At 43.2% G+C, this 26,098-nt stretch overlaps 1 protein-coding gene across 1 annotated transcript in view; it reads left to right on the top strand.

Annotated features, from left to right (window-relative positions):
• MGAT5 (alpha-1,6-mannosylglycoprotein 6-beta-N-acetylglucosaminyltransferase) overlaps positions 1–26,098 on the top strand; it is an 89,701-nt gene that overhangs the window by 39,947 nt on the left and 23,656 nt on the right. The window contains exons 4-9 of the mRNA XM_073647293.1: positions 8,452–8,528; positions 9,684–9,773; positions 17,106–17,174; positions 18,044–18,205; positions 22,712–22,881; positions 24,702–24,836. Of these exons, the coding sequence (XP_073503394.1) occupies positions 8,452–8,528; positions 9,684–9,773; positions 17,106–17,174; positions 18,044–18,205; positions 22,712–22,881; positions 24,702–24,836 (703 nt within the window). The remainder of the gene's footprint in view (positions 1–8,451; positions 8,529–9,683; positions 9,774–17,105; positions 17,175–18,043; positions 18,206–22,711; positions 22,882–24,701; positions 24,837–26,098) is intronic.

The following is a 26,098-nucleotide window of genomic DNA, read 5'->3' as shown; positions in this document are numbered from 1 at the left end:
ACATAGGGGGCAGTATTATAGTAGTTATATTCTTGTACATAGGAGCATAGAATCATAGAATGGTAGAGTTGGAAGGGACCTCCTGGGTCATCTGGTCCAACCCCCTGCTCAAAGCAGGATTCACTAGATCATCTCAGACAGATGTCTGTCCAGCCTCTGTTTGAAGACGTCCATTGAAGGGGAACTCGCCACCTCTCGTGGCAGCCTGTTCCACTCATTAATCACCCTAACTGTCAAAAAGTTTTTTCTAATATCTAATCTGTGTCTCCTCCCATTTAGTTTCATCCCATTGCTTCTAGTCTTTCCTTGTGCTAATGAGAATAAAGATGATCCTTCTACAATGTGACAGCCCTTGACATATTTGTAGACAGCTATTAAGTCTCCTCTCAGTCTTCTTTTTTGCAAGCTAAACATTCCCAAATCCTGCAACTGTTCCTCATAGGACATGGTTTGCAGACCAGTCACCATTCTGGTCGCTCTTCTCTGAACTTGCTCCAGTTTGTCTATGTCTTTTTTAAAATGTGGTGCCCAAAACTGTACACAGTATTCCAGATGAGGTCTGACCAAAGAGGAGTAAAGACCGATAATGACTTCACGTGATCTAGACTGTATGCTTCTGTTAATACATCCCAGAATTGTATTTGCCTTTTTTGCTGCTGCATCACACTGTTGACTCATGTTCAGTCTATGATCTATTAGTATACCTAAGTCTTTTTCACATGTACTGTTGCTTAGCTCTATTCCTCCCATTCTGTATATGCTTTTTTCATTTTTATTGCCCAGATGTAGTACTTTGCATTTTTCCCTGTTAAAAACCATTCTGTTGGTTGCTGCCCACTGCTCCAGTTTATTTAGGTCTTTTTGAATCCTCTCTCTCTCTTCTCTAGTATTAGCTATCCCTCCTAGCTTTGTGTCATCAGCAAATTTAATCAGTTTACCCTCAATTCCCTCATCTAAATCATTGATAAAGATGTTGAACAATACAGGTCCCAGGACGGAGCCCTGTGGTACCCCACTTGAGACATTCATCCAGCTGGATGTGAAGCCATTTACAACCACCCTTTGAGTCCGATCACTAAGCCAGTTATGAATCCACCTAACAGTTGCCTGGTCCATTGCATACTTGGTCATTTTTTCAATAAGGATGGTGTGAGATACTTTGTCAAATGCTTTGCTGAAGTCAAGATATACTATATCTACAGCATTTCCCTGATCCACCCAGTCAGTGATTCTGTCATAGAAGGAAATTAAGTTAGTCTGACATGACTTGTTAGTTACAAACCCATGCTGACTCTGGTTAATCACTTCATTCTTATCCATGTACTTACATACATGTTGTTTAATAATTTGTTCAAAGATCTTTCCTGGTATAGAAGTCAGACTCACCGGCCTATAGTTCCCTGGGTCCACCTTCTTCCCCTTTTTGAAGATAGGAACAACATTTGCTCTTCTCCAGTCTTCTGGGACTTCTCCTGTTCTCCAAGCAGTATTATAGTAGTTATATTCTTGTACATAGGGGGCAGTATTATAGTAGTTATATTCTTATACATAGGGGGCAGTATTATAGTAGTTATATTCTTGTACATAGGGGGCAGTATTATATTAGTTATATTCTTATACATAGGGGGCAGTATTATAGTAGTTATATTCTTGTACATAGGGAGCAGTATTATAGTAGTTATATTCTTGTACATAGGAGCAGTATTATAGTAGATATATTTTTGTACATAGGGGCAGTATTATAGTAGTTATATTCTTGTACATAGGGGCCAGAATTATAGTAGTTATATTCTTGTACATAGGAGCAGTATTATAGTAGTTATATTTTTGTACATAGGGGCAGTATTATAGTAGTTATATTCTTGTACATAGGGGCCAGAATTATAGTAGTTATATTCTTGTACATAGGAGCAGTATTATAGTAGTTATATTCTTGTACATAGGAGCAGTATTATAGTAGTTGTATTCTTGTACATAGGAGCAGTATTATAGTAGTTATATTCTTGTACATAGGAGCAGTATTATAGTAGTTATATTCTTGTACATAGGAGCAGTATTATAGTAGTTATATTCTTGTACATAGGGGGCAGTATTATAGTAGTTATATTCTTGCACATAGGGGCTGTATTATAGTAGTTATATTCTTGTACATGGTGGGCAGTATTATAGTAGTTATATTCTTGTACATAGGGGGCAGTATTATAGTAGTTATATTCTTGTACATAGGGGGCAGTATTATATTAGTTATATTCTTGTACATGGTGGGCAGTATTATAGTAGTTATATTCTTGCACATAGGGAGCAGTATTATAGTAGTTATATTCTTGTACATAGGAGCAGTATTATAGTAGTTATATTCTTGTACATAGGAGCAGTATTATAGTAGTTATATTCTTGTACATAGGGGGCAGTATTATAGTAGTTATATTCTTGTACATAGGGGCTGTATTATAGTAGTTATATTCTTGTACATAGGAGCAGTATTATAGTAGTTATATTCTTGTACATAGGGGGCGGTGTGATCGTAGTTGTATGTTAGTTGTATGTGAATGTGTGAATCTGTTAGGTCAGTCTTTGCCTGCTATAGACAGCAGGGCATCAGATGGGGAGCGAGATGTTGCTCTCAGATGTGAAGGCACAAAGTGGGTGTATCAAAAGATCAGCTGCACAATAAAATCTTTGTCTCCTTTGGGTTAATCTTGCACAACTGAGCCCCTAGGGCATGTGATGATGGTGTTTGATCAGTTCTCTAGGGATTAGTCATACGCATGAAAGCCTGATTATTAAGCACTGAATTCCACAAGTTCAAGGCCATCTAAACCCACAAGACAGTCTCTCATATGTAATGGCTTCTAGTGGAACTTCATGAAAATGAGATGGACTGGTATTTTATTTGTTTTTAATAATTTTCTTTACTGACAGACCACACTATTGAGATATTCCAGAGCTGCACTCACTATTCTGCTGGTGCAGTCACTGTGTACATACATTCCTGATCCTGAGTTACATCCTGTATTATACTCCAGAGCTGCACTCACTATTCTGCTGGTGGAGTCACTGTGTACATACATTACATTACTGATCCTGAGTTACATCCTGTATTATACTCCAGAGCTGCACTCACTATTCTGCTGGTGCAGTCACTGTGTACATACATTATATTACTGATCCTGTACTGAACCTGAGTTACCTCCTGTATTATACTCCAGAGCTGCACTCACTATTCTGCTGGTGCAGTCACTGTGTACAGACATTACATTACTGATCCTGAGTTACATCCTGTATTATACTCCAGAGCTGCACTCACTATTCTGCTGGTGCAGTCACTATGTACATACATTACATTACTGATCCTGAGTTACATCCTGTATTATACTCCAGAGCTGCACTCACTATTCTGCTGGTATATTCACTGTGTACATACATTACTGATCCTGAGTTACATCCTGTATTATACTCCAGAGCTGCACTCACTATTCTGCTGGTATATTCACTGTGTACATACAATACATTACTGATCCTGAGTTACATCCTGTATTATACTCCAGAGCTGCACTCACTATTCTGCTGGTGGAGTCACTGTGTACAGACATTACATTACTGATCCTGAGTTACCTCCTGTATTATACTCCAGAGCTGCACTCACTATTCTGCTGGTGCAGTCACTGTGTACATACAATACATTACTGATCCTGAGTTACATCCTGTATTATACTCCAGAGCTGCACTCACTATTCTGCTGGTGCAGTCACTATGTACATGCATTACATTACTGATCCTGAGTTACCTCCTGTATTATACTCCAGAGCTGCACTCACTATTCTGCTGGTGCAGTCACTGTGTACATACATTATATTACTGATCCTGTACTGAACCTGAGTTACATCCTGTATTATACTCCAGAGCTGCACTCACTATTCTGCTGGTGCAGTCACTGTGTACATACATTACATTACTGATGCTGAATTACATCCTGTATTATACTCCAGAGCTGTACTCACTATTCTGCTGGTGCAGTCACTGTGTACATACATTACATTACTGATGCTGAATTACATCCTGTATTATACTCCAGAGCTGCACTCACTATTCTGCTGGTGGAGTCACTGTGTACATACATTACATTACTGATGCTGAATTACATCCTGTATTATACTCCAGAGCTGCACTCACTATTCTGCTAGTGCAGTCACTGTGTACATACATTACATTACTGATGCTGAATTACATCCTGTATTATACTCCAGAGCTGCACTCACTATTCTGCTGGTGTAGTCACTGTGTACATACATTACATTACTGATCCTGAGTTACCTCCTGTATTATACTCCAGAGCTGCACTCACTATTCTGCTGGTGCAGTCACTGTGTACATACATTATATTACTGATCCTGTACTGAACCTGAGTTACATCCTGTATTATACTCCAGAGCTGCACTCACTATTCTGCTGGTGCAGTCACTCTGTACATACATTACATTACTGATCCTGAGTTATATCCTGTATTATACTCCAGAGCTGCACTCATTATTCTGCTGGTGCAGTCACTGTGCACATACATTACATTACTGATCCTGAGTTACCTCCTGTATTATACTCCAGAGCTGCACTCACTATTCTGCTGGTGCAGTCACTATGTACATGCATTACATTACTGATCCTGAGTTACATCCTGTATTATACTCCAGAGCTGCACTCACTATTCTGCTGGTGCAGTCACTATGTACATGCATTACATTACTGATCCGGAGTTACATCCTGTATTATACTCCAGAGCTGCACTCACTATTCTGCTGGTGCAGTCGCTGTGTACATACATTGTTACTGATCCTGAGTTGCATCCTGTATTATACTCCAGAGCTGCACTCATTATTCTGCTGGTGCAGTCACTGTGTACATGCATTACATTACTGATCCTGAGTTACATCCTGTATTATACTCCAGAGCTGCACTCACTATTCTGCTGGTGCAGTCACTATGTACATGCATTACATTACTGATCCGGAGTTACATCCTGTATTATACTCCAGAGCTGCACTCACTATTCTGCTGGTGCAGTCACTGTGTACATACATTACATTACTGATCCTGAGTTACCTCCTGTATTATACTCCAGAGCTGCACTCACTATTCTGCTGGTGCAGTCACTGTGTACATACATTATATTACTGATCCTGTACTGAACCTGAGTTACCTCCTGTATTATACTCCAGAGCTGCACTCACTATTCTGCTTGTGCAGTCACTATGTACATACATTACATTACTGATCCTGAGTTACCTCCTGTATTATACCCCAGAGCTGCACTCACTATTCTGCTGGTGCAGTCACTGTGTACATACATTACATTACTGATCCTGAGTTACATCCTGTATTATACTCCAGAGCTGCACTCACTATTCTGCTGGTGCAGTCACTATGTACATACATTACATTACTGATCCTGAGTTACCTCCTGTATTATACCCCAGAGCTGCACTCACTATTCTGCTGGTGCAGTCACTGTGTACATACATTACATTACTGATCCTGAGTTACATCCTGTATTATACTCCAGAGCTGCACTCACTATTCTGCTGGTGCAGTCACTGTGTACATACATTACATTACTGATCCTGAGTTACATCCTGTATTATACTCCAGAGCTGCACTCACTATTCTGCTGGTGCAGTCACTGTGTACATGCATTACATTACTGATCCTGAGTTATATCCTGTATTATACTCCAGAGCTGCACTCACTATTCTGCTGGTGCAGTCACTATGTACATACATTACTAATCCAGAATTTGGATAGTTGGCTTTTTTTTTTTCTTCTGAGCTTGTGTGATTGACTCCATTTAAAGGTGATCTGTTCTTTTTCAGCAGTCATCGTGTACTCTAAAAAAAAAAAAAAAAAAAAAAAAAAAATAGATTATACTGAACAATAAATCCGCATCCGATCAATCGATCACAGCCGAGATTGATCAGTAACTTTGGCAATGTAATCCAATACCAGTACCTTCACCAAAGAAAAAAAATCAATAATGAACAAGTCATTTAACGTTCAGCTTTAAGCGCCAGAAGCCAATCTCTAGGTACCTGCAGGGTGGTGCTCTCGGCCTCTGCGCTGCTCTAGAACACCAGGGATGTTGGAGTTCATTGGAAATCTTTTTATTCCCACATGCTTACTGCCCCTGTCCAGCCATGGAGATGGTGGGACTCTCCCAGTCACGCTGGCTGATTTTACGCTCCATTGATGGCTTTGTGACAAGTCGTTTTGGCCGGAGCTGGTGCGTGTGCAGTGGAATAAAGTGTACTGACAATACTTCATCTGCGTGCTGCGCATGCTCCATGTGTAATAAGTGGGTAGTAGGCGCAGAAATTTTTGTCTCGGGTTATTTTTTAATGTCTTTGATAGAGAACAGCTCATGGGGTGAAGCTGTCTATCCACAAGAGATATTGAGTGGGTGCACGAGACCTCCTGGACTGGTTGCATCAACTACCCTAGGCCACCAGGAATGTCAGAACACACTTGAAATCCTTTTATAGTCCCCTTCCCTCTGAACCCCCCCCCCTTTTTTTTTTCTTCAAAATTTTGTCCAAAAATAAGCTTCAAAGCCTCCGTCCCCTTTTTACATGTTTGTGAGGGCGCCTCTGATCTTATTTGTACACGTCTTAAAGGCACAAGCCGCACCTTCATGGAGGACACCTGGTCTCAGAGCTTTATAATGGGCACCTTTATGTAGGACCCGGTTTACGCCAGCTAGGTTGAAGCCTGTTTTTGTCCCTGGAGGTGGACGGCACTGTTTATGTAGGTGGGCGAGCTCCAGAGCCTTCCCGTAGTATGGGACCAGCGATCAATAGAGCATCTGTTCTTCCTCTGGAACCGCTCGCCTTTACAGGATAGAAAACCTTTCTGAATAGACATATAAGGAACCGAAGCCCAGCAAGACATGGCACCGATTCCGGGGTCTGTAAATCAGAGCCAGATATTTGGCCCTTATGACAAATGTCCCCGTCCCCCCGTCCCCTCCCACCTCCTACATGGAGGGAGAGGTGACTTCACTGCTAGAATACTTAGCGATGCCGCAGGTTCAGACGTTCAGGATTTATTTAAGATTTCCAAGCCGGTGATTATAGGACGATGCTGCCATGTCCGATTTCTGTCATGTAAGATGAAGCGGAGTCTGGGATGGCTATTTTGGGGTTTTAAGAGGGGTATTGGGGGGGAAAAAGTCATTAATTTCATTATTGCTTTCTGCTATTGTGTTTTTTTTTACTTGCAGTTTTTAGGAGAACTTTAGTTCTTTTTAGTAAAGTTTTTACTATAAGAAACATTGAAACTTGCCTGAAAAAGTTGTGCCTACTGCTGTTTTTCTAAACTCTAAAAATGCATCAAAAAGGCACAAAAAACTGCACTGTTTGTAGTGTAAGTATTCATTCCTTGACTTATAGCTAATGTCTGGCTGTACACCGGGGTTAGGCCACGGCCCCACTATCAGTATTTGGTCAGTATTTTTTCTCAGGAGTGGGAGCCACTCTTTCGCTCTTCTTGCCCTCGCCCCTCTGGCGCTCTTCTTGCCCTTGCCCCTCTGGGTCGCCCGTCTGTCTTTCTTTTTCTGTATACCATTTTATTATTTTTTATTTTGTGTGTATAAACCTCTCGTCTGTAAGCAGTGCTGCCGCCCCTCTCTCCAGGATTGCCCCTCTGTTATTGCCTCCTGAGCAGGTAGTAGATTCCCCACCCTGCACAGTAACTGATTGCTTTCCGTCCTTTGGGCACAGCAGCTGCCGGGCTCTTCTTTGCCAGTCGTATGCCAGCTCATGCCCGTCCTGGATCTACTGGGCAAACACTAATCCCCGGAGTGATGTTTAATGACAGATGTAGACTGTAACGCTCTCCTGTACCCAGCACGTGCCGGAAACCAGCCTAATCCGTGCCTGCAAATATAACCTGCGCACAGCAAGCAGGGGTATTGCCGGAGTCCCCAATATGGTGTCACATTACTGACTACTAGTTATTAATATATTAATTTACTAACTGGTTATTTAGCTGTTGTTCTAGAGTTCGCTTCTTTCCTTAAACACTTTGTGCTGCTGGGGGACCTTGTTTAGCTCCATTCCTCTCACCCCGGGTCCACTGATTGCTGAAACAAAGTGGCAGATGAGATCTGTGACTAAAGACTGCCCCAGTAGAAAGTCCGAGCCCACCTTTCACCCTCAGAAGCACAGTGATTGTTTTGGAGTCAATCACCTGGACCCCCCACACTCCTGTCTCTGACATGTGAAAAGTTTTGTGAAAGTTCAGTTACACTTTAAATAATTGACAAGTCAACACTCTGAAATACTCTGTGCTGCTGGAAAACCTCATTTCCTCCATGATCAATGTCTGTTTCCCTTATACCACATGAAGACTTTGCTCTGTCCAGCTGCAGATCTGTAACCTGTAGGTTTCTTTATCTTCCCGCAGATCTCATTAACGGAGCCCAAGAGCAGTGTGAATTGCCTCCCATGGACGGCTACCCTCACTGTGAGGGGAAAGTAAAGGTGCGTTTTTTATATATATATTTTTTGTATAGAGTAGATCCCTGCCTGGTCGACGTCACATCTGCCTGAAAACTTCCATTAGGTCCAGCTGCACAGTCCTCTCTCTCCTCCCTGCAGTCACAGGGGAGTCCGGAAGGTGAATTAATAGGGTTCAGGCTCCTGTTACAGGCGGGATAGAAAAGGGAGTAACCACTGCATCCTATATATGAAGGATTTATCAGCCCTAGACAACCAGGGCCATATGTTTTAACCCTTTTCACTGCCCTAGACCACCAGGGATGATGACAGCATAACTACCATAGATCATCAGTAAATGTTGACTTTACCCCTTCCTCAGCAGAACCACCAGGGAATGTTGACTGTAATCCTTTAGCTAACCTAGTTCATCAGGGATGATGACAGCACCTAAGGTAATTAACCCTTTATCCCCCGTAAAATCAGAATGGAGTAGTGAGTAACTACTGAACCCCTACTCTACACTGCCCTAGACCACCAGTAATTTTTTAAATGAACCCCCCTTCTCTGCCCCAGATCACCAGGGCTGCAGACGTTGAGTTTTTCATGGCTTTAGACTTCCAGGGATGATATGAACCCCCTAAGCTACCCTAGATCATCCAGGATGTTGACTGCACTGGACCATATTAACCATTTGTCTTGTAAAGCCAGGATAGAGAAGTGAGTAACCAGTGAGGACCCTAGGCATGAAGCATTAACCCCACTTTACACTACCCTAGGCCACTAGTTGTTTTTAAAATGAACCCCATCTTTACCCCCAGAACCATTTTTCAATAATCTTAATATTGTTGGAAATCATGAAGGATACTTCAATGCCTTGTATTTTCCACCTGCCAGCAGTACAGACTGGACCTTCATGCTATGCTCCTTTTTGGCCCCCACTATAGCCCTTGCGCATCGCCTTATAAAGCTAGTGCTGCTCACCCCCACTTCTAGATATCTATAATGCAAGCAGTCTCTACAGGACATGCATACTAATGCATTCTAAATTATAAATGTGGTTGTGTATTGATTGTCTAAATACTAACGAAAGGAGACTAGATTTGTAATCTTGTCCCTGTCTGTGAGTATTGGTCTGATCTAATGATGCAATGCAGCAGTGTCGTCCGTTACTGAATTATCTGTTTGTTTTTCCTCCAGTGGATGAAGGACATGTGGCGTTCTGACGTTTGCTACTCCAATTACGGCGTTGATGGCTCCTCCTGCTCGTTCTTTATTTACCTCAGTGAGGTGAGTGCGCCCAGGTTACGTCTCACCGGGGGGGTTTAATGCCATTTTCAATGCTTCAAAAGTAAAACAAGTAATGCAAATTTCAAATATTCCTAATTAAAAAATAAAAATATCCCACCGTAAAATGTACACAGCTCATATACCTTCTTATGTGTTTCCATGGTAACAGACTACAAACAAGCCCAAACTAAAAATGTGTGACTGTTGCTCCATTAACTGGCTAAAGGTCTGGTGCTCGCACATGCTCAGTAGCCCCCCATTCTCCTTTCTTAGGATTAGTGGTGGGGTCCCAGCTGCCAGACCCCCAGCGGTCATTCATGTATCATCTATCCTGTGGATATAAGGCCGTACACCAGACCCCGTGTCCATCAGATCTCCAGGACAAAGTTTTTTTTTTTTGTTTTTTTTTTTATCTCATGGGAGTAAAGTTTCTATTGAATGACAGAAAGCCAAGTTCTTGAAAAAACCCAAGAAAGTGATACAGAAAGTTTATTAAAAAGTTATAAAAGTTTTCATACACAGAAAAGCCTTCATTTGCTGAAACGGGTACGCCAGTAACAATTAAAGACTGATCTGTTTTCTGATTGGCCACAAAGTCTGCAGCTCTGTGCCCAGAACACGTGCCAGACTATCAAAGTTTCCAAATTGCCAAAACACCGGATTAAAGGTATTTTACCAAATATATTTTTAAACAAGGAAACAAATACCTTGGACTCGTTTTACCACTCGTCTTTGAAAAGAAAATAAGAAATGGAAGCAGGAACTAAAATGTAATATGAGAAACACTATGGCCAGCATATTACCAACTCACGGAAAGGTGGTGACAAGAAAAACCTGCTCATCACCTATAACCGCAAGAAAAAAATGCCTACTCGGGAAGCAAAGTAGAAGAAGCGAAAACGAGTAGAAATGGCATTAAAAAACAATATTTTTATTATTCAGATATAAATATATAAATAGTGACACAAAAGAAATGAGCACAATGACAATGGGTGATCATTGGATCAGGAAAAACCCCGCTACATCTTGAGACCCCTCATAAGTATATATTCTTGTACATAATGGATACAAGCAAAATCCACAGAAGGGTAAGAGGAGAGAGAGAGGGGGGGAAGAGGACAAAATATGCGGGGGAGGTAGAGACATAGGGAGAGAACAGAGTATCAATCAAACCAGGGTGAGATACCCGTTATCTCAAGTGGAAAACTATAATAATCAGTAATTTAGGGTACTCACCCAGATAGTTAGTACACTCTCTAGGATATAGGGGGCACAGGGAGGCAGATAGTTTCCATCCACGGAGGGCCTCGACGCGCTTTTCGCGTCGGCTTTATCAAGAGGCACATGTTGGTAATGGACAAGGACCTAAATAAATAGGACCTTGAATGATCACATGGGCGATCATGTGATCGCAATATCATGGCTGCCGTGAGGGCCGCCCAATCGGGCGCATGCGCCGGGGTCATGGCAACCCCAGCAGCCGCGCGCCGTCCGTCATGGCAGGCGCGTATCCCGGAAGTGTCCGATGACAATATCCGGGAACGCGTCATCGCCATAGCAACAGACGCGCGCGGGTGCCAGATCGCGAATAACCCAGCGCATGCGCACCACAGGCCATCACAGCAGGCCACAGTGTGTCCCATAGAGGACAACAGTAAGTATCGGGAGTATGGAATAGCGCAACACATATCAGAAGAAAATAGGGACCGCATAGGAAATAGAGGGGAATAGTGGCAGAGGACGAAATAAAAAGCGAAAAAAACAAATAATAAAGAAATATAACAAAAAGTGATAAAAGATAAAAAAAAACAACAATAGAGATGTACACAAATAATGAAAATAAAAAACAGACAAGTTGCACAAAATGATCTTGCTAGAAGAAAAATCTTGGAGGGTGTTCCTAGTTCCAGCTTGGTCGTCATATAGACGGGATAAGAAAGGCCACTGATCCAAATGTCAGGATGGGAAGTGCAAGGGGAAATGTGATAAGGAGCACTAAACAAAAAATAAACAGATAGGAGTATTAGAGCACACAACAGATTAAAAGTGACCATAAAACCAAAAGTGGATGTTTAACCCCTAGGAAAAGCATCTAGGGGAGACCCCTGAGGGCACCAGGAGAAGAGCAAGCCCAAAGATGAAATCAGACGCAGGAGACGCACATGTGGAAACCAAAAAAGAAAATAAAAAAATTAAAAAATGAAAATAATAATAACATCAAGGCTAATCATCTCCATAGGAAATGTATAAATGTAAATGAAGACATATTCCTAGAGAGAAATCATAAGAACGAGGAGAAGCCAAGATGTTCATCAAGTCCCCTTGGCGAAAGAGTATCAAGAGTGACGATCCACCTGGCCTCCTTCTGCGCCAGAAGGCGTTTGGCATTCCCTCCCCGGGAGCCCAAGTGTACCACATCAATGCCACAAACCTTCAGTGATCGAGGATCACAGTTATGGGCAGATTTAAAGTGGCGTGGTAGAGTCTTGAGCTCCCGGGGATCAAGGATCGCCCCCGCCGCGCCAATGTCCCTCACATGCCCATGGACTCTGACCCGCAACTCCCTAGATGTAAGACCTACATAGATAAGTCCACATCCACATGTAGCATGATAGATCACATATGTGGTGCTACAAGAGATGTGATGACGGATGTTAAAATTGCGGGAGCCGTCAGAGTTCGTGAACGTAGTGGTACGTAGGACATTGGCGCAGGCAGCACAGTGACCACATGGAAAGGTCCCCAAGGTGGGGCCACGGAAGCCAAAGGGGTTTCTCCCGGAAGGGACATAATGACTGGAAACCAAAATGTCTGCTAGGGTATTGGAGCGTCGAGGTGTCCTGCACAGAGATTCGCCAATATATTCCTTCAGGGAGGGCTCTGTACCCAATACATCCCAATGTCGGGAAAGGATACGCCGCACCCCACACCACTCAGAGTTAAATGTGGAGATAAAGCGAATCCTGTCCGGACTTTTCTGTTTGCATCCGGGAAGGGGATGGATGAGGTGATCTGGGGGAGTGTTCCGAGCTCTTCTATAGCCACGGCCGATACATCGATTACTATATCCCCTATGTTTGAATCTTTCGGCCAAATCAGAAGCACGTGTCTCAAACTTAAAGTTAGTCGAGCAGATCCGCCTCACCCAGAGAAATTGTCCGATCGTGACGGCTTTGATGGTAGAAGAGTCATGTGCAGATGTAGCGTGGATGAGAGAATTCACAGCGGTGGGTTTCCTAAATAGATCAGTTTGGACACGACGTTCAGCATCCACCTCCAATGTAATGTCCAAAAAATCGATCTTCTTAGGACTGTATGTATATGATAACCTCACCGCACGATCGTTAGAATTCAGTTGCACCATAAACTCCTCCAGCTCCTCGACCGTCCCCTGCCAGAAGAATAGAATGTCATCTATGTACCTCATCCACGACACGACATGGTCCGCGCCCCGCGTCCCCTCATCCCCAAAAATCTCCCTCTCCCACGCACCAAGGAAGAGATTGGCGTACGAGGGGGCGCAGGCCACCCCCATTGCCGTGCCGCGTATCTGGAGGTACACCCTATCCTTGAACAGAAAATAGTTATGGTAGAGGACAAATTCAAGGAACTCGAGGATGAACTCTCTCGAAGGGCCGTCCAGATCGGAACTACTCAGGAAGAGGCGGACTGCAGCCAGGCCCAGATTGTGGCCAATGCATGTATATAGACTTTCGACCTCGGCCGTGACAATAAGGGTGTCATTTGTGAGGAGGACGCCATCAACCCGAGTCAGGACGTCCGTCATGTCTTTGATGTAAGAAGGAACGGTCTCGACTAAGGGTCGAAGATGGTTGTCAATGTATTGACATATGGGGCCACATAGGCCTTCTAGACCCGACACGATCGGACGTCCTGGGGGGTTGACCGCGTCCTTATGAACCTTCGGAAGAAGATAGAAAGTGGCCGTTTTTGGGAAGCGGATGGTAAGTGCCTCCACAGTCTTTCTATCAATAAGGCCCCGATCGCAGGCTCGACCCAAAATACCCTGGAGTGCGTTGGAGAAGGAGGCCGTGGGATTACAAGACAATCGAGTATAAGTTTGGGTGTCTCTAAGTTGACGCAGGGCCTCCCTCTCATAGAGGGAGCAAGGCCAGAGAACAATATTCCCTCCCTTGTCAGCTGGCTTGATAACAATGTCAGATAATGATTGTAATTCCTATATCCTAGAGAGTGTACTAACTATCTGGGTGAGTACCCTAAATTACTGATTATTATAGTTTTCCACTTGAGATAACGGGTATCTCACCTTGGTTTGATTGATACTCTGTTCTCTCCCTATGTCTCTACCTCCCCCGCATATTTTGTCCTCTTCCCCCTCTCTCTCTCTCTCCTCTTACCCTTCTGTGGATTTTGCTTGTATCCATTATGTACAAGAATATATACTTATGAGGGGTCTCAAGATGTAGCAGGGTTTTTCCTGATCCAATGATCACCCATTGTCATTGTGCTTATTTCTTTTGTGTCACTATTTATATATTTATATCTGAATAATAAAAATATATTGTTTTTTAATGCCATTTCTACTCGTTTTCGCTTCTTCTGCTAAAATGTAATATGTTGGCGCTATAGAAATAAAAATTATTTATTCTTAATATGCAAGACTGTTTAGTGGCTTCTTCTCTTGGGAGGCTTCTTAAAGGGATTGTTCACTACTTTAAAAAAAAAAAAAAACTCTTTCAATAACCCCAGGGTGTTTTAAAATTTTAGAGCTAGAACTAATGAAGCCCATGCTCAAGATATATTTTTTTCTTTTATTAATTGCATCTTGTGGCCAATTATAAATTTGTTAAAGCAGTTGCCGAACCCTCTAGACCTGTAAAGTCATTTACTTTATCCATATGATCGCCGCTCTGTGTAGAGACTTACAGTGGTGGCCAAAAGTATTGGCACCCCTGCAATTCTGTCAGATAATACTCAGTTTCTTCCTGAAAATGATTGCAATCACAAATTCTTTGGTATTATTATCTTCATTTAATTTGTCTTCAATGAAAAAAACACAAAAAGAATTGTCCTAAAGCCAAATTGGATATAATTCCACACCAAACCTAAAAAAGGGGGTGGACAAAAGTATTGGCACTGTTTGAAAAATCATGTGATGCTTCTCTAATTCTTGTAATTAACAGCACCTGTAACTTACCTGTGGCACCTAACAGTTGTTGGCAATAACTAAATCACACTTGCAGCCAGTTAACATGGATTAGAGTTGACTCAACCTCTGTCCTGTGTCCTTGTGTGTACCACATTGAGCATGGAGAAAAGAAAGAAGACCAAAGAACTGTCTGAGGACTTGAGAAACCAAATTATGAGGAAGCATGAGCAATCTCAAGGCTACAAGTCCATCTCCAAAGACCTGAATGTTCCTGTGTCTTCCGTGCGCAGTGTCATCAAGAAGTTTAAAGCCCATGGCACTGTGGCTAACCTCCCTAGATGTGGACGGAAAAGAAAAATTGAAGAGAGATTTCAACGCAAGATTGTGCGGATGGTGGATAAAGAACCTCGACTAACATCCAAACAAGTTCAAGCTGCCCTGCAGTCCGAGGGTACAACAGTGTCAACCCGTACTATCCGTCGGCGTCTGAATGAAAAGGGACTGTATGGTAGGATATCCAGGAAGACCCTTCTTATCCCGAGACATAAAAAAGCCAGGCTGGAGTTTGCCAAAACTTACCTGAGAAAGCCTAAAACGTTTTGGAAGAATGTTCTCTGGTCAGATGAGACAAAAGTAGAGCTGTTTGGCAAAAAGCATCAACATAGAGTGTACAGGAAAAAAAAGAGGCATTCAAAGAAAAGAACACAGTCCCTACAGTCAAACATGGCGGAGGTTCCCTGATGTTTTGGGGTTGCTTTGCTGCCTCTGGCACTTGACTGCTTGACCGTGTGCATGGCATTATGAAGTCCTGAAGACTACCAACAAATTTTGCTGCATAATGTAGGACCCAGTGTGAGAAAGCTGGGTCTCCCTCAGAGGTCATTGGTCTTCCAGCAGGACAATGACCCAAAACACTTCCAAAAGCACTATAAAATGGTTTGAGAGAAAGTACTGGAGACTTCTAAGGTGGCCAGCAATGAGTCCAGACCTGAACCTCATAGAACACCTGTGGAGAGATCTCAAAATGGCAGTTTGGAGAAGGCACCCTTCAAATATCAGGGACCTGGAGCAGTTTGCCAAAGAAGAATGGTCTACAATTCCAGCAGAGCATTGTAAGAAACTCATTGATGGTTACCGGAAGCGGTTGTTCGCAGTTATTTTGGCTAAAGGTTGTGCAACCAAGCATTAGGCTGAGGGTGCCAATACTTTTGTCTGGCCCTTTTTTGGAGTTTTGTGTGAAATGATCAATGATTTGATTTTTGCTTCATTCTCTTTTGTTTTTTCCTTGCAAGCAAATTAAATGAAGAGAATAAGAGTAAAGAATTTGGGGTGCTAATACTTTTGGCCACCACTGTATCTGGCTGAGCATTTCCAATGTATCGAGACCACAGACCAGCGAGGACAAGCTGCATGAGATCAGTGGGATTTATTATTATTATTATTATTATTATTTCTTTTCTTTTGTATTATATTTTTATTTTATTAGTATTTATATTTTAATTTTTATTTCTTCATTCAAAATAAGAAAAAAAAATATCTATATCTATCTATCTATATATATATATATATATATATATATATATATATATATATATATATATATATATATATATATATATATATATATATATATATATATATATATATAAATATAAATTCTTATTTTTATTTTTTTCATTATTTCTTTCTTTTCTTTTTTATTAAATACTTTTAAGTGACTCAAACTGATCTAAAAAAAAATCTGCCAGATGACCCCTTTACGCCCGTGCCACGTAGAAGATTTCTGCAAACAAAACTTTGTGACTTCACCTCCTATAGGCGCCTAGATGAAGTGGTGGTCACCCAGACGGGAAGTTGAGTGGTTATTAAGTAACATGAACTCGTATCTTCTGTTTCTTGGCGTTTTTCCTTCACGTAATCTTTAGACGGCTCCATTCACCCAAATTTGGTCCCCACAAAAAAAACATTGTAGACCCTCAAAGATTAGTTAAGTTAAGAAAAATAGAACAATTACACAAGTAATTTAGATGGTTCAGTAGCATATTGTAGAGGACACACGACCCCCCCCAAATAATTCTGGTATATATGAAAATGGGTGTTCGATACTGGACCCCGTGTTGAGTCCAGGAACCCGCGGTAGAACCAGTATCTGTTGTGCGCAAGCGTTTCAGCTTTCCGATATCTTCCATCATTCATTTCAGGTTGAAAACTGGTGTCCTCGACTGCTGTGGAGAGCTGCAAACCACGAGGAAACTGATAAAAGGACCATGGTAAGACGGCTCCCACCTCGTATTATTGATCCCAGAACACAGGTTTAGAGCTTCAGTCTACAGATAAGGAATCAGGGCTAAAGAAACGAGGTCGGAGAGACAAGAAACAGCCATTGATTTGATGTAAAAATAACTAATCCGAGATATTCCTTACGCCTACATGGTGATAATGATTGCATATAACCAGTCGCTGACATTTCCCTGATGCAATGGAGGCGCCGTGTGAACGGTGATTAGATGGCGATGGTCATGAGGATAATTTATAGAACTTTGATATAATTGTCTTTGCAACCCTGTAAAATAAGCTTAGGCCAAAGCGTACAATGAAATCTGAGGGTTCTGCAGGGGTGGAGCATAAAACAAGGATTTGCAGATGATTGGTGAGATTTCCTGTATCCTGCCCCTCGCCCCCTCTGTTCCGTCATACGGCGTATCCGGTTTAGTTAGTATACTCTTGGTGTTTTCCACATGCAAATTTTCACTTTAGATTTTACTTTTTTTTTTTTTTTTTTTTTTTTTAAGCAGGGGTAAACCCTGCCATGTATCCGCTGCAAAATCTACGCGCCAGCTCACAGACCCATATGAACGTGTATCAGTCAGTGTGCTGCCATTGTGTGATCATCTGCACTCAGAAAGCACAATGATGAAAATGTAATTTTGTCTGATCGTAGCCTAACATATGCGGGTAAGCAGAGCGTGGCGGTGTAATGGAGAAGGCTCCTTCTTCAGGGAAAGTAATAAGGGGCTCTATAGTGTTAGCTGCCAGAGGGGGAAGTAGATATATTCTGCTCAGAGGAATTAGAAAAATAACTGTATTTTAAAAAAAAATAAATAAAAAAAAACTAATTTATTTGTTTTCATGTTTTCAGACTGAAATCCGTACAGATTTTGATGAACTCTACAACGTGATGTCAAGACATGAGGAGTTTCGCTGGATGACCCTGAGAATAAAGCGGATGGACGATACCTGGATAGAAGCCATTAAATCTCTGGCGGAAAAACAAAATCTAGAGAAACGGAAAAGAAAAAAGGTATTAGAAAATGAAATGATATAGACAATCACAGTCAGAGGAGGTATTGAAAGTCGAGAACCACCCAAAGAGAAGTGATTGTCGACGCAGTCAAGCCGTTAAAGATGTTTTGCTATCTGAGACATCATTAGGATATATGACTAATGTCTGATAGTCGGTGTCCCAGTGTGCCGTCAAGCTCCCATAGAAATGAAAATGCCGCATGTTGTACAGAGCTGGAACAGCACCGCTCCATACACCATGTAGTGGCCGTTCTCGGGTACTGCTACTCAGATCACATTAATTTCAATAGGAGCTGAGCTGCAGTACCATGAATGGCCACTACACTGTGCTGTTCTTTCTGTATACATCCGGCCAATGGTGGATTTGCAACATCTGTTTGGTGGGTGTTCTGGGCATCCGACGTAGCCATGACGTATTTGACCCGCTGATTGAACCCATGAGATATTCTACCCTCACCTATCCGCCATTTTGAATACGTTCTAAAAATTGTCATTGTATAATAAAGGGTCCCAAATTTTCACTCTCCCCAATACTTGGACAGGTTGCAGTTTATGTCGAGCACAATGCTGCCCTAATGTCATGTGTCATTCCGGGTAATGAAGCGCTTTGTGCTATTTCTAGTAACCTTGTAACGGCAAACATTCCATATTTTACTCTTGTAAATCTCTCCCTGTTGGCAGACAGTAACTATGTAAATATATGGCTCGTTAAAGCACCACAAAGTCAATGAGCTTCAGCACTGGTTGTTCATTAACGGAGTCTTCCTACCATTAAAGATCATAAAATACCAAAGTTTACACTTTAGGCTTCACCATACAGTAAAGAATTATAACATTTACTTATGTGGAATGGCGCCATCTGGTGCTCACAGTGTAGAGCAATGTGCACATCCACCTAATGAGTACTGGTGGTCACACGGATAGGAAAATTCACCCAAAGCCAAATCGCTGCATAGAAATTGCTTTGTGCCCTGCTTGTGTGGCAAGGCGCATAGACTCTATGATAGCATGCCGGTATAGTAAAGAAGGCTTATTCTGCAAAGGAAGTAAGAATGAGCTGCCAGAGGGAGAAGGAGACTTATTCTGCCCAGAGGATTTAGGACTCTTTCCTAAAAAACTATCTCGGAGCATTATAACGTATATTAAAATGTAAATCTGAATGTTGACTGTAAGGCTGGCTTCACGCGTCTGACACTCATGGTCGGAGTACGGATCACAACATTTAGACTGACCTGAACGCAACAGCTTCATGTACTGTGTGCCAATAAGGCTGTTGAGCTCTGGTCAGGAGACCCTTGGCCAGTTTCAACATCACGGTCTGTATTCAGAAAGTGACTGCTGGACCTACAGTATGAAACCAGCCTAAAGAGAAGAGGTCATCAGCGATAGCTAGTTGTCAGAGGAGAAAGGAGACTGATTCTGCCCAGAGGTTTAGGAATTCTCTATCCGAAATACAGAAGCACTGTTAAGCTGTGCTAAAAAATAAATCTGAGCTTTTACTTTACGTGGAAGACTACTTATGCAGTGCAAGTATGTTAAGACTATGTTGCAGCTTCCAGAGGGGGAAGCAGACTGATTTAGTCCAGGGGATATAGAATGCCATTGAAAAAATAGAGCTCCAAGCACGTTAAAGCTATGTTAAGAAATAAACCTGAACGTTTACTTAGAGGTTGTCTTCTACTTTAGCATTGATGACCAATCCTTAGGATAGACGAGCTTTTGATTCTACACCCTGGATTGGACACTGTTCTTTTTCTTCTATATTGACTGAATCTTCCAAGTGGGTTCCTTGGTTTATTGAATGGGCATCCTTTGCAAGTTTCTTCTGTCAGCCGCTACTTCCAATCCTTAGGATAGGTCATCAATGTCTGATCGGTCGGGGTCCAACATCCGGCACCCCCCCCCGCCAATCAGCTGTTATCAGTTTTGGTGCCAGACGGAAGTACTTGCTTAGCTGGCAGTCTTCTGATAATGGCCACTGCATGGTACTGCACATCCGCCTCCTAGTGATTTGAATAGGAAGCAGATGCATTGTACCAAGCTGCCAGATGGGGAAGGAGACTGATTCTATCCAGAAGATGTGGAAATCTGTATCAGAAAAACTTGTGTATCTTCCTGTGTAAGGAGCATTATTGGAGGCGGCTATTTTCTTTGCCACCTTATGTCAGATTGTGAAATAGCCGGGGTCCATTAGCATGTTATAATTACAAAATGCCATGGTCCTCTTTCCATTTCACAGCGCTCCTTTATTGCTTCTCTAATTATTCTATGGAAAAATCAAGAATTTTTTTTTTCATTAATAAATCATTGCTTGACGTGAGATAAGCGTCACAGTTTACCGCTCTCGTATTGTGACTCTCTGATCTTTCGCCTGTGAAATGACTTCCTTTTTAAGTCCACTTTCAAAGTAATTATAGGGAATAAATGGCTTTCAGGGTTTCTCAGAACATCTATAGTCTTAAAGGCCCCCTCCCCCATCATAGATTCTCTGTCCGCTCTTCTCTTGGACCTTACTGGTAGATTAATATGATGCCCCAAGATGATCGTAGATGTAAAATTATTTTCTGGGAACTATTGTCTATTAAGAAAAAAAAAAGTATAGTCCTTGCCCCCAATTGCACCATTAAACTGCAGAGTAACCCACCATATATTTTTATTGGTCTAGATTTTACAGAGCTACAAATCCCTTGTTTTCATCCAGGAACAGCGCCACATCTGTCCACAGGTTGTGTGTAGCATTGCAGCTCGGCTTGATTCACTCAGTGAAGATGAGCTGAAATACTAGATAAATCCCATGGCCAAGTGTCATATGTAGGACCAGTTTAAAAATAAATAAATAATTAAAAGATAAAAAACTTTATTATTATGTATTGTATATAAATTACCTTCCTGAAGTTAAATAGGTGGAGCAACTCGGAAGAAGAGTCAAAGGTGGCCATGGTCAAATCCTGCCCAGTCTAGCTTTATTAACATCTTTGAGGATAGGTTGTCTCCTCATGCCCATCTGCGCGCTTGCGGAGGAGTGGTCTTTTAGCTCCAGCGCGGGCGGAGGAGTGGTCTTTTAGCTCCAGCGCGGGCGGAAGAGTGGTCTTTTAGCTCCAGCGCGGGCGGAGGAGTGGTCTTTTAGCTCCAGCGCGGGCGGAGGAGTGGTCTTTTAGCTCCAGCGCGGGTGGAGGAGTGGTCTTTTAGCTCCAGCGCGGGCGGAGGAGTGGTCTTTTAGCTCCAGCGCGGGCGGAGGAGTGGTCTTTTAGCTCCAGCGCGGGCGGAGGAGTGGTCTTTTAGCTCCAGCGCGGGCGGAGGAGTGGTCTTTTAGCTCCAGCGCGGGCGGAGGAGTGGTCTTTTAGCTCCAGCGCGGGCGGAGGAGTGGTCTTTTAGCTCCAGCGCGGGCGGAGGAGTGGTCTTTTAGCTCCAGCGCGGGCGGAGGAGTGGTCTTTTAGCTCCAGCGCGGGCGGAGGAGTGGTCTTTTAGCTCCAGCGCGGGCGGAGGAGTGGTCTTTTAGCTCCAGCGCGGGCGGAGGAGTGGTCTTTTAGCTCCAGCGCGGGCGGAGGAGTGGTCTTTTAGCTCCAGCGCGGGCGGAGGAGTGGTCTTTTAGCTCCAGCGCGGGCGGAGGAGTGGTCTTTTAGCTCCAGCGCGGGCGGAGGAGTGGTCTTTTAGCTCCAGCGCGGGCGGAGGAGTGGTCTTTTAGCTCCAGCGCGGGCGGAGGAGTGGTCTTTTAGCTCCAGCGCGGGCGGAGGAGTGGTCTTTTAGCTCCAGCGCGGGCGGAGGAGTGGTCTTTTAGCTCCAGCGCGGGCGGAGGAGTGGTCTTTTAGCTCCAGCGCGGGCGGAGGAGTGGTCTTTTAGCTCCAGCGCGGGCGGAGGAGTGGTCTTTTAGCTCCAGCGCGGGCGGAGGAGTGGTCTTTTAGCTCCAGCGCGGGCGGAGGAGTGGTCTTTTAGCTCCAGCGCGGGCGGAGGAGTGGTCTTTTAGCTCCAGCGCGGGCGGAGGAGTGGTCTTTTGGCGCGGGCGGAGTTGACGCGTGTTCATGGAGACCCTGTGCATGCACCAGAATGTGAAAACCGCAGCAGATACTCGGGATTTCGGCCCAGCTTGACATGATCTACCATGGCCTCAAGGAAGTTAATGAAGCCAGATAAGATGGGGTGTAGGGCATGGCCATGGGTGACTTTTCTCTTTAGTGGCGACACCCTCTTGACCGCTAAAAGATAAATTTTCTTTTGGTGCAAGCGAGGATAAAACATCTTTCTTAATCAATCTGCTCCTCCTATTACATATGTGGACACCTTTTTAGAAAGCAAGATAGGTGAAGCAACAGGTAATGGAGGGCATTTTGGGATGATAAACATCTGACTGGTTCCCTTTAAGAGATGTATCAATATGGAATTTTGGATACATTTGGGTTCACTTCATTCATTGGATGTTTTTATTTTAAGCAGTTTGATTTTTTTTTTCCTTATAAGATGATACATAATCTTTGTTTTTTTTTTATCTCCCTCTTTCTTACTCCAGATTCTCGTTCATCTGGGGTTACTGACAAAGGAATCGGGATTCAAGATAGCTGAAAATGCGTTTAGCGGTGGTCCGCTTGGCGAATTAGTCCAGTGGAGTGACTTAATTACATCTCTTTACTTATTGGGCCATGATGTCAGGATTTCGGCTTCAATAGCTGAGCTGAAAGAGTAAGAAGATTACTTCCAATGCTAAACCGACCGAGATTGTAGACTCTTCTTACGTGTCAGAGGCAGAATCCAGGAATCCGGGCCCTAATTGTATATAAGGAGCTTATGTTTAATAGCTGATTTTCAATATTTTACAACAATATGAATGTGTGATGTGAATACATAGAAGGATACAGATCAGTTCTTTTAATCCAGCAGCAAAGGGAGCGAAGCAGCTTCTGGATTAACAGATATTCTAGTTCTAGCAAAGTGTGTAAAACACCTCTGTATGATCATGTTATGCAAATAATAATTCATCTTTGGTATTGAAAATAAGTGACAGGCAATGATTTTATGGATTATTGTACCCTGGATTAAAGGACCTTCCTTGCCCTTCCTTGCCCTTCCTTGCCCTTCCTTGCCCTTCCTTGCCCTTCCTTGCCCTTCCTTGCCCTTCCTTGCCCTTCCTTGCCCTTCCTTGCCCTTCCTTGCCCTGTGCAGTTTGCAGCCTGATCCAGGTTTCAGGTGTGTCTCTTGTGGGATTTCCCCTCCCAGTAATATAGCCTGGATGTGAGCTTTGTGTATCCAGTCTATTGCGGTCTCTATTAGCTCATATATCATTGCATTTTTTCACTGCCTTCCCTGAGACTGTCCGTGCTTTCCTCCCATCTCTGAACCCATTAAATCTGTGCATATGCCCCCACCCCCTCCTTGCTGTTATCTCAAAAACTAAGAAGGGGAGGGAGAGAGCCAGCAGGACCAAATAGCTCTGAAGGATTTATAACATTTTTCCAAAGTTCTCAGGTACATTAGAAATTTAAAGATCTTTTGCAGCAGCAAAATGGTAGAACATTTGTAAAAGAGAGTTTTTTTACTTTGCACTTGGAAAGATAGAAAAAATTCCGGGTCAAAATGTGCAGTCCGTAAGGATGTTCCAAGATAAGTCTTATTGAACCATTTTGAGCAGTTCACTTTTAAAGGCTTATTCCCATCTTGTATATAGGATATGCTGGAACTATAGGATCGGGAGGTATTGGACCTCGGGGGCATCCACTGATCCTCACGATGAAGGGGCAGCAGTTCTATCCCTCCTACTTTCACCCAGAATAGCATCGCCCTGGCCACACTCTGTACAGGGAACTGACTTCGCCCTATTAATATGAAGGTGGAAACACCTAGAAGGGGGTGTAGTGGTGCTGCCCCTTTAGGGTATTTGCCCACGATGCAGAAAATTTCTGCAGCGTTTCTGCATGTTCTTGGCCGTCAAAAACGCTTGCGGATTTTACACGCGTTTTTGCAGCGTTTTTACATGCAGATTTGACTTGCGTTTTTCAAATCCATTGGGACCTCAAATCCGCATACAGAAGCGCACAAATAAAGGACATGCTGCGGATTTTTCCGCTGTTATCTGTTAGACCGAGCTCGTCCACTTGCCATTATCCCATCCTGACCGTCTGCACATGGTGTAATGATGTCCCTCTCTAAATGCCCACGGTCCTCTGAGGCCTGACCTCCATAAGGCTAAGTGATTGGCCACAAATATATATTCCTCTCCTCCTTCCTCTGAGTTCACTCCACGGCTCCATTAATCTGCGATGATAAACTGTAGACTCTCTAGTTCCTTGGACGGGATTCTTGGCCGTCTACGACGAAAACATAATTCAAAATAACTTCACCTCCTAATCACTGGAGAAAAAACGGAAGCTGGGAGTGGAAAAGGGATCAAAAACCTGAGTGTCCTGACCAATTAGTAACATTCATTACGTATTCTAGATACATAATGTCTCCCATATAAATAATGTATGTCTGAAGGAACATTCATTTGTTTTCTCGTTCATTAGGATCATGAAGAAAGTGGTGGGGAACAGATCAGGATGTCCTACCCAAGGAGACAGGGTGGTGGAACTCATCTACATCGATATTGTGGGGCTCGCCCAATTCAAAAAGACCCTTGGTCCGTCCTGGGTTCACTATCAGTAAGTGTCAAGCCAGAGATGGTCTTCAGAACCCAAAAACTGTGGTCAGTGACTGACAGAAGATACAAGGAGCTTTTCTGTACCAACCAAGAATCCGATACTGCTGTTTAGGCTTTAGCCTGACATTGAGAACCCGAGGTCTGATATGTGGACACTACCGCCCTGTATTGGGGAGCAGTCTAACTGGAGCAGGGATCGCAATGAAATGCTTGGCCTGGCCGGCGGCTCTCCATACAGGATATATTTCTGTGCAGCTGTCATGCTTGGGTTGGGAGAGCCGCCGTCAAGTCCGAGCATTGCGGTGCGATCCCCGTCCGAGATATACAGCTGTTCAGAGTAAACTGATGTGTCCAGTTGTAGTCCATATCTGCACCACAGGAGCCCTGCAATTCTCTTCCTAACTGGGCATCCCCGGTGCTGCTTCTGATTAGTGGAGTCAAGGCAATGTCATGCTTGCATCACTACGCAGCATGATGACATCATGCCGGACCTTTAATGAGGGATGCCAGCAGGTAGGAGGATCGTGGCTCAGTGGCCACAGACTAATGATGATGCCGCTGGCTCAGGGTCCTGGGAATCATTTTGCTAAACTTTTATCTTGACTGTAAATGCGAGTGATTCTCTTTCACTGACATCAAGCAGGGAGGAAGTGAAATTAAGAGTTGTAGAACTTTTTATTTATTCATAATCTGAAGGGGTTTTCCAGGACTGATAATGATGGATACATTCCCAACTCTATAAGATATTGATATCCAGCATGCCCATTGATCAGCTTTTGGCAGTTGCAGCCACCAAAAGTGCACAGAACAGAACTATATACTGCGAATTGGCCGTTCTCAAGGACTGCAACTTTGCTCCCATTCATTTAAATGGGCCCGAAATTATAAGTAGAGATTTCCGTTTCTGCCTCCCGGGCTACAAAAGATGCGACCATTTTGTTAGAGGTGTGTGCCTTTAATTAGATCTAGTGCATTTTAATTAGGACTGGTGCTGAACTGTTTTATGAAGGGATGGGGCGATGAGCATTGCACATACTTTGAGAAGCTAGCCAGGATTCAACTTTTGCTGCAAACTCACTGTCAGACTCTGCGTTGCTCTTCAGTTCTTGCCACATGATGGTTTTCTTGGTGTAGATTCAGAGGATGTAATATTGGGTTCTGGTAAAAGGTGTCGACATGTACGTAAGGGAACATGTAGAAGTCTGCTGGAGTTCTTCATCTTTAAATCCGCGGCGTCTTCTTTTTGATGCATGAATGGTGGTC

The sequence above is a fragment of the Phyllobates terribilis genome, unplaced genomic scaffold (genome assembly GCF_046119375.1).
Source record: "Phyllobates terribilis strain yellow unplaced genomic scaffold, ASM4611937v1 Scaffold_9__5_contigs__length_417890890, whole genome shotgun sequence".
In the NCBI taxonomy this organism is placed as follows: domain Eukaryota; kingdom Metazoa; phylum Chordata; class Amphibia; order Anura; family Dendrobatidae; genus Phyllobates; species Phyllobates terribilis.
The sequence above is the reverse complement of the archived record's forward strand: the minus strand, read 5'-3'. Positions and strand labels throughout refer to the sequence as shown.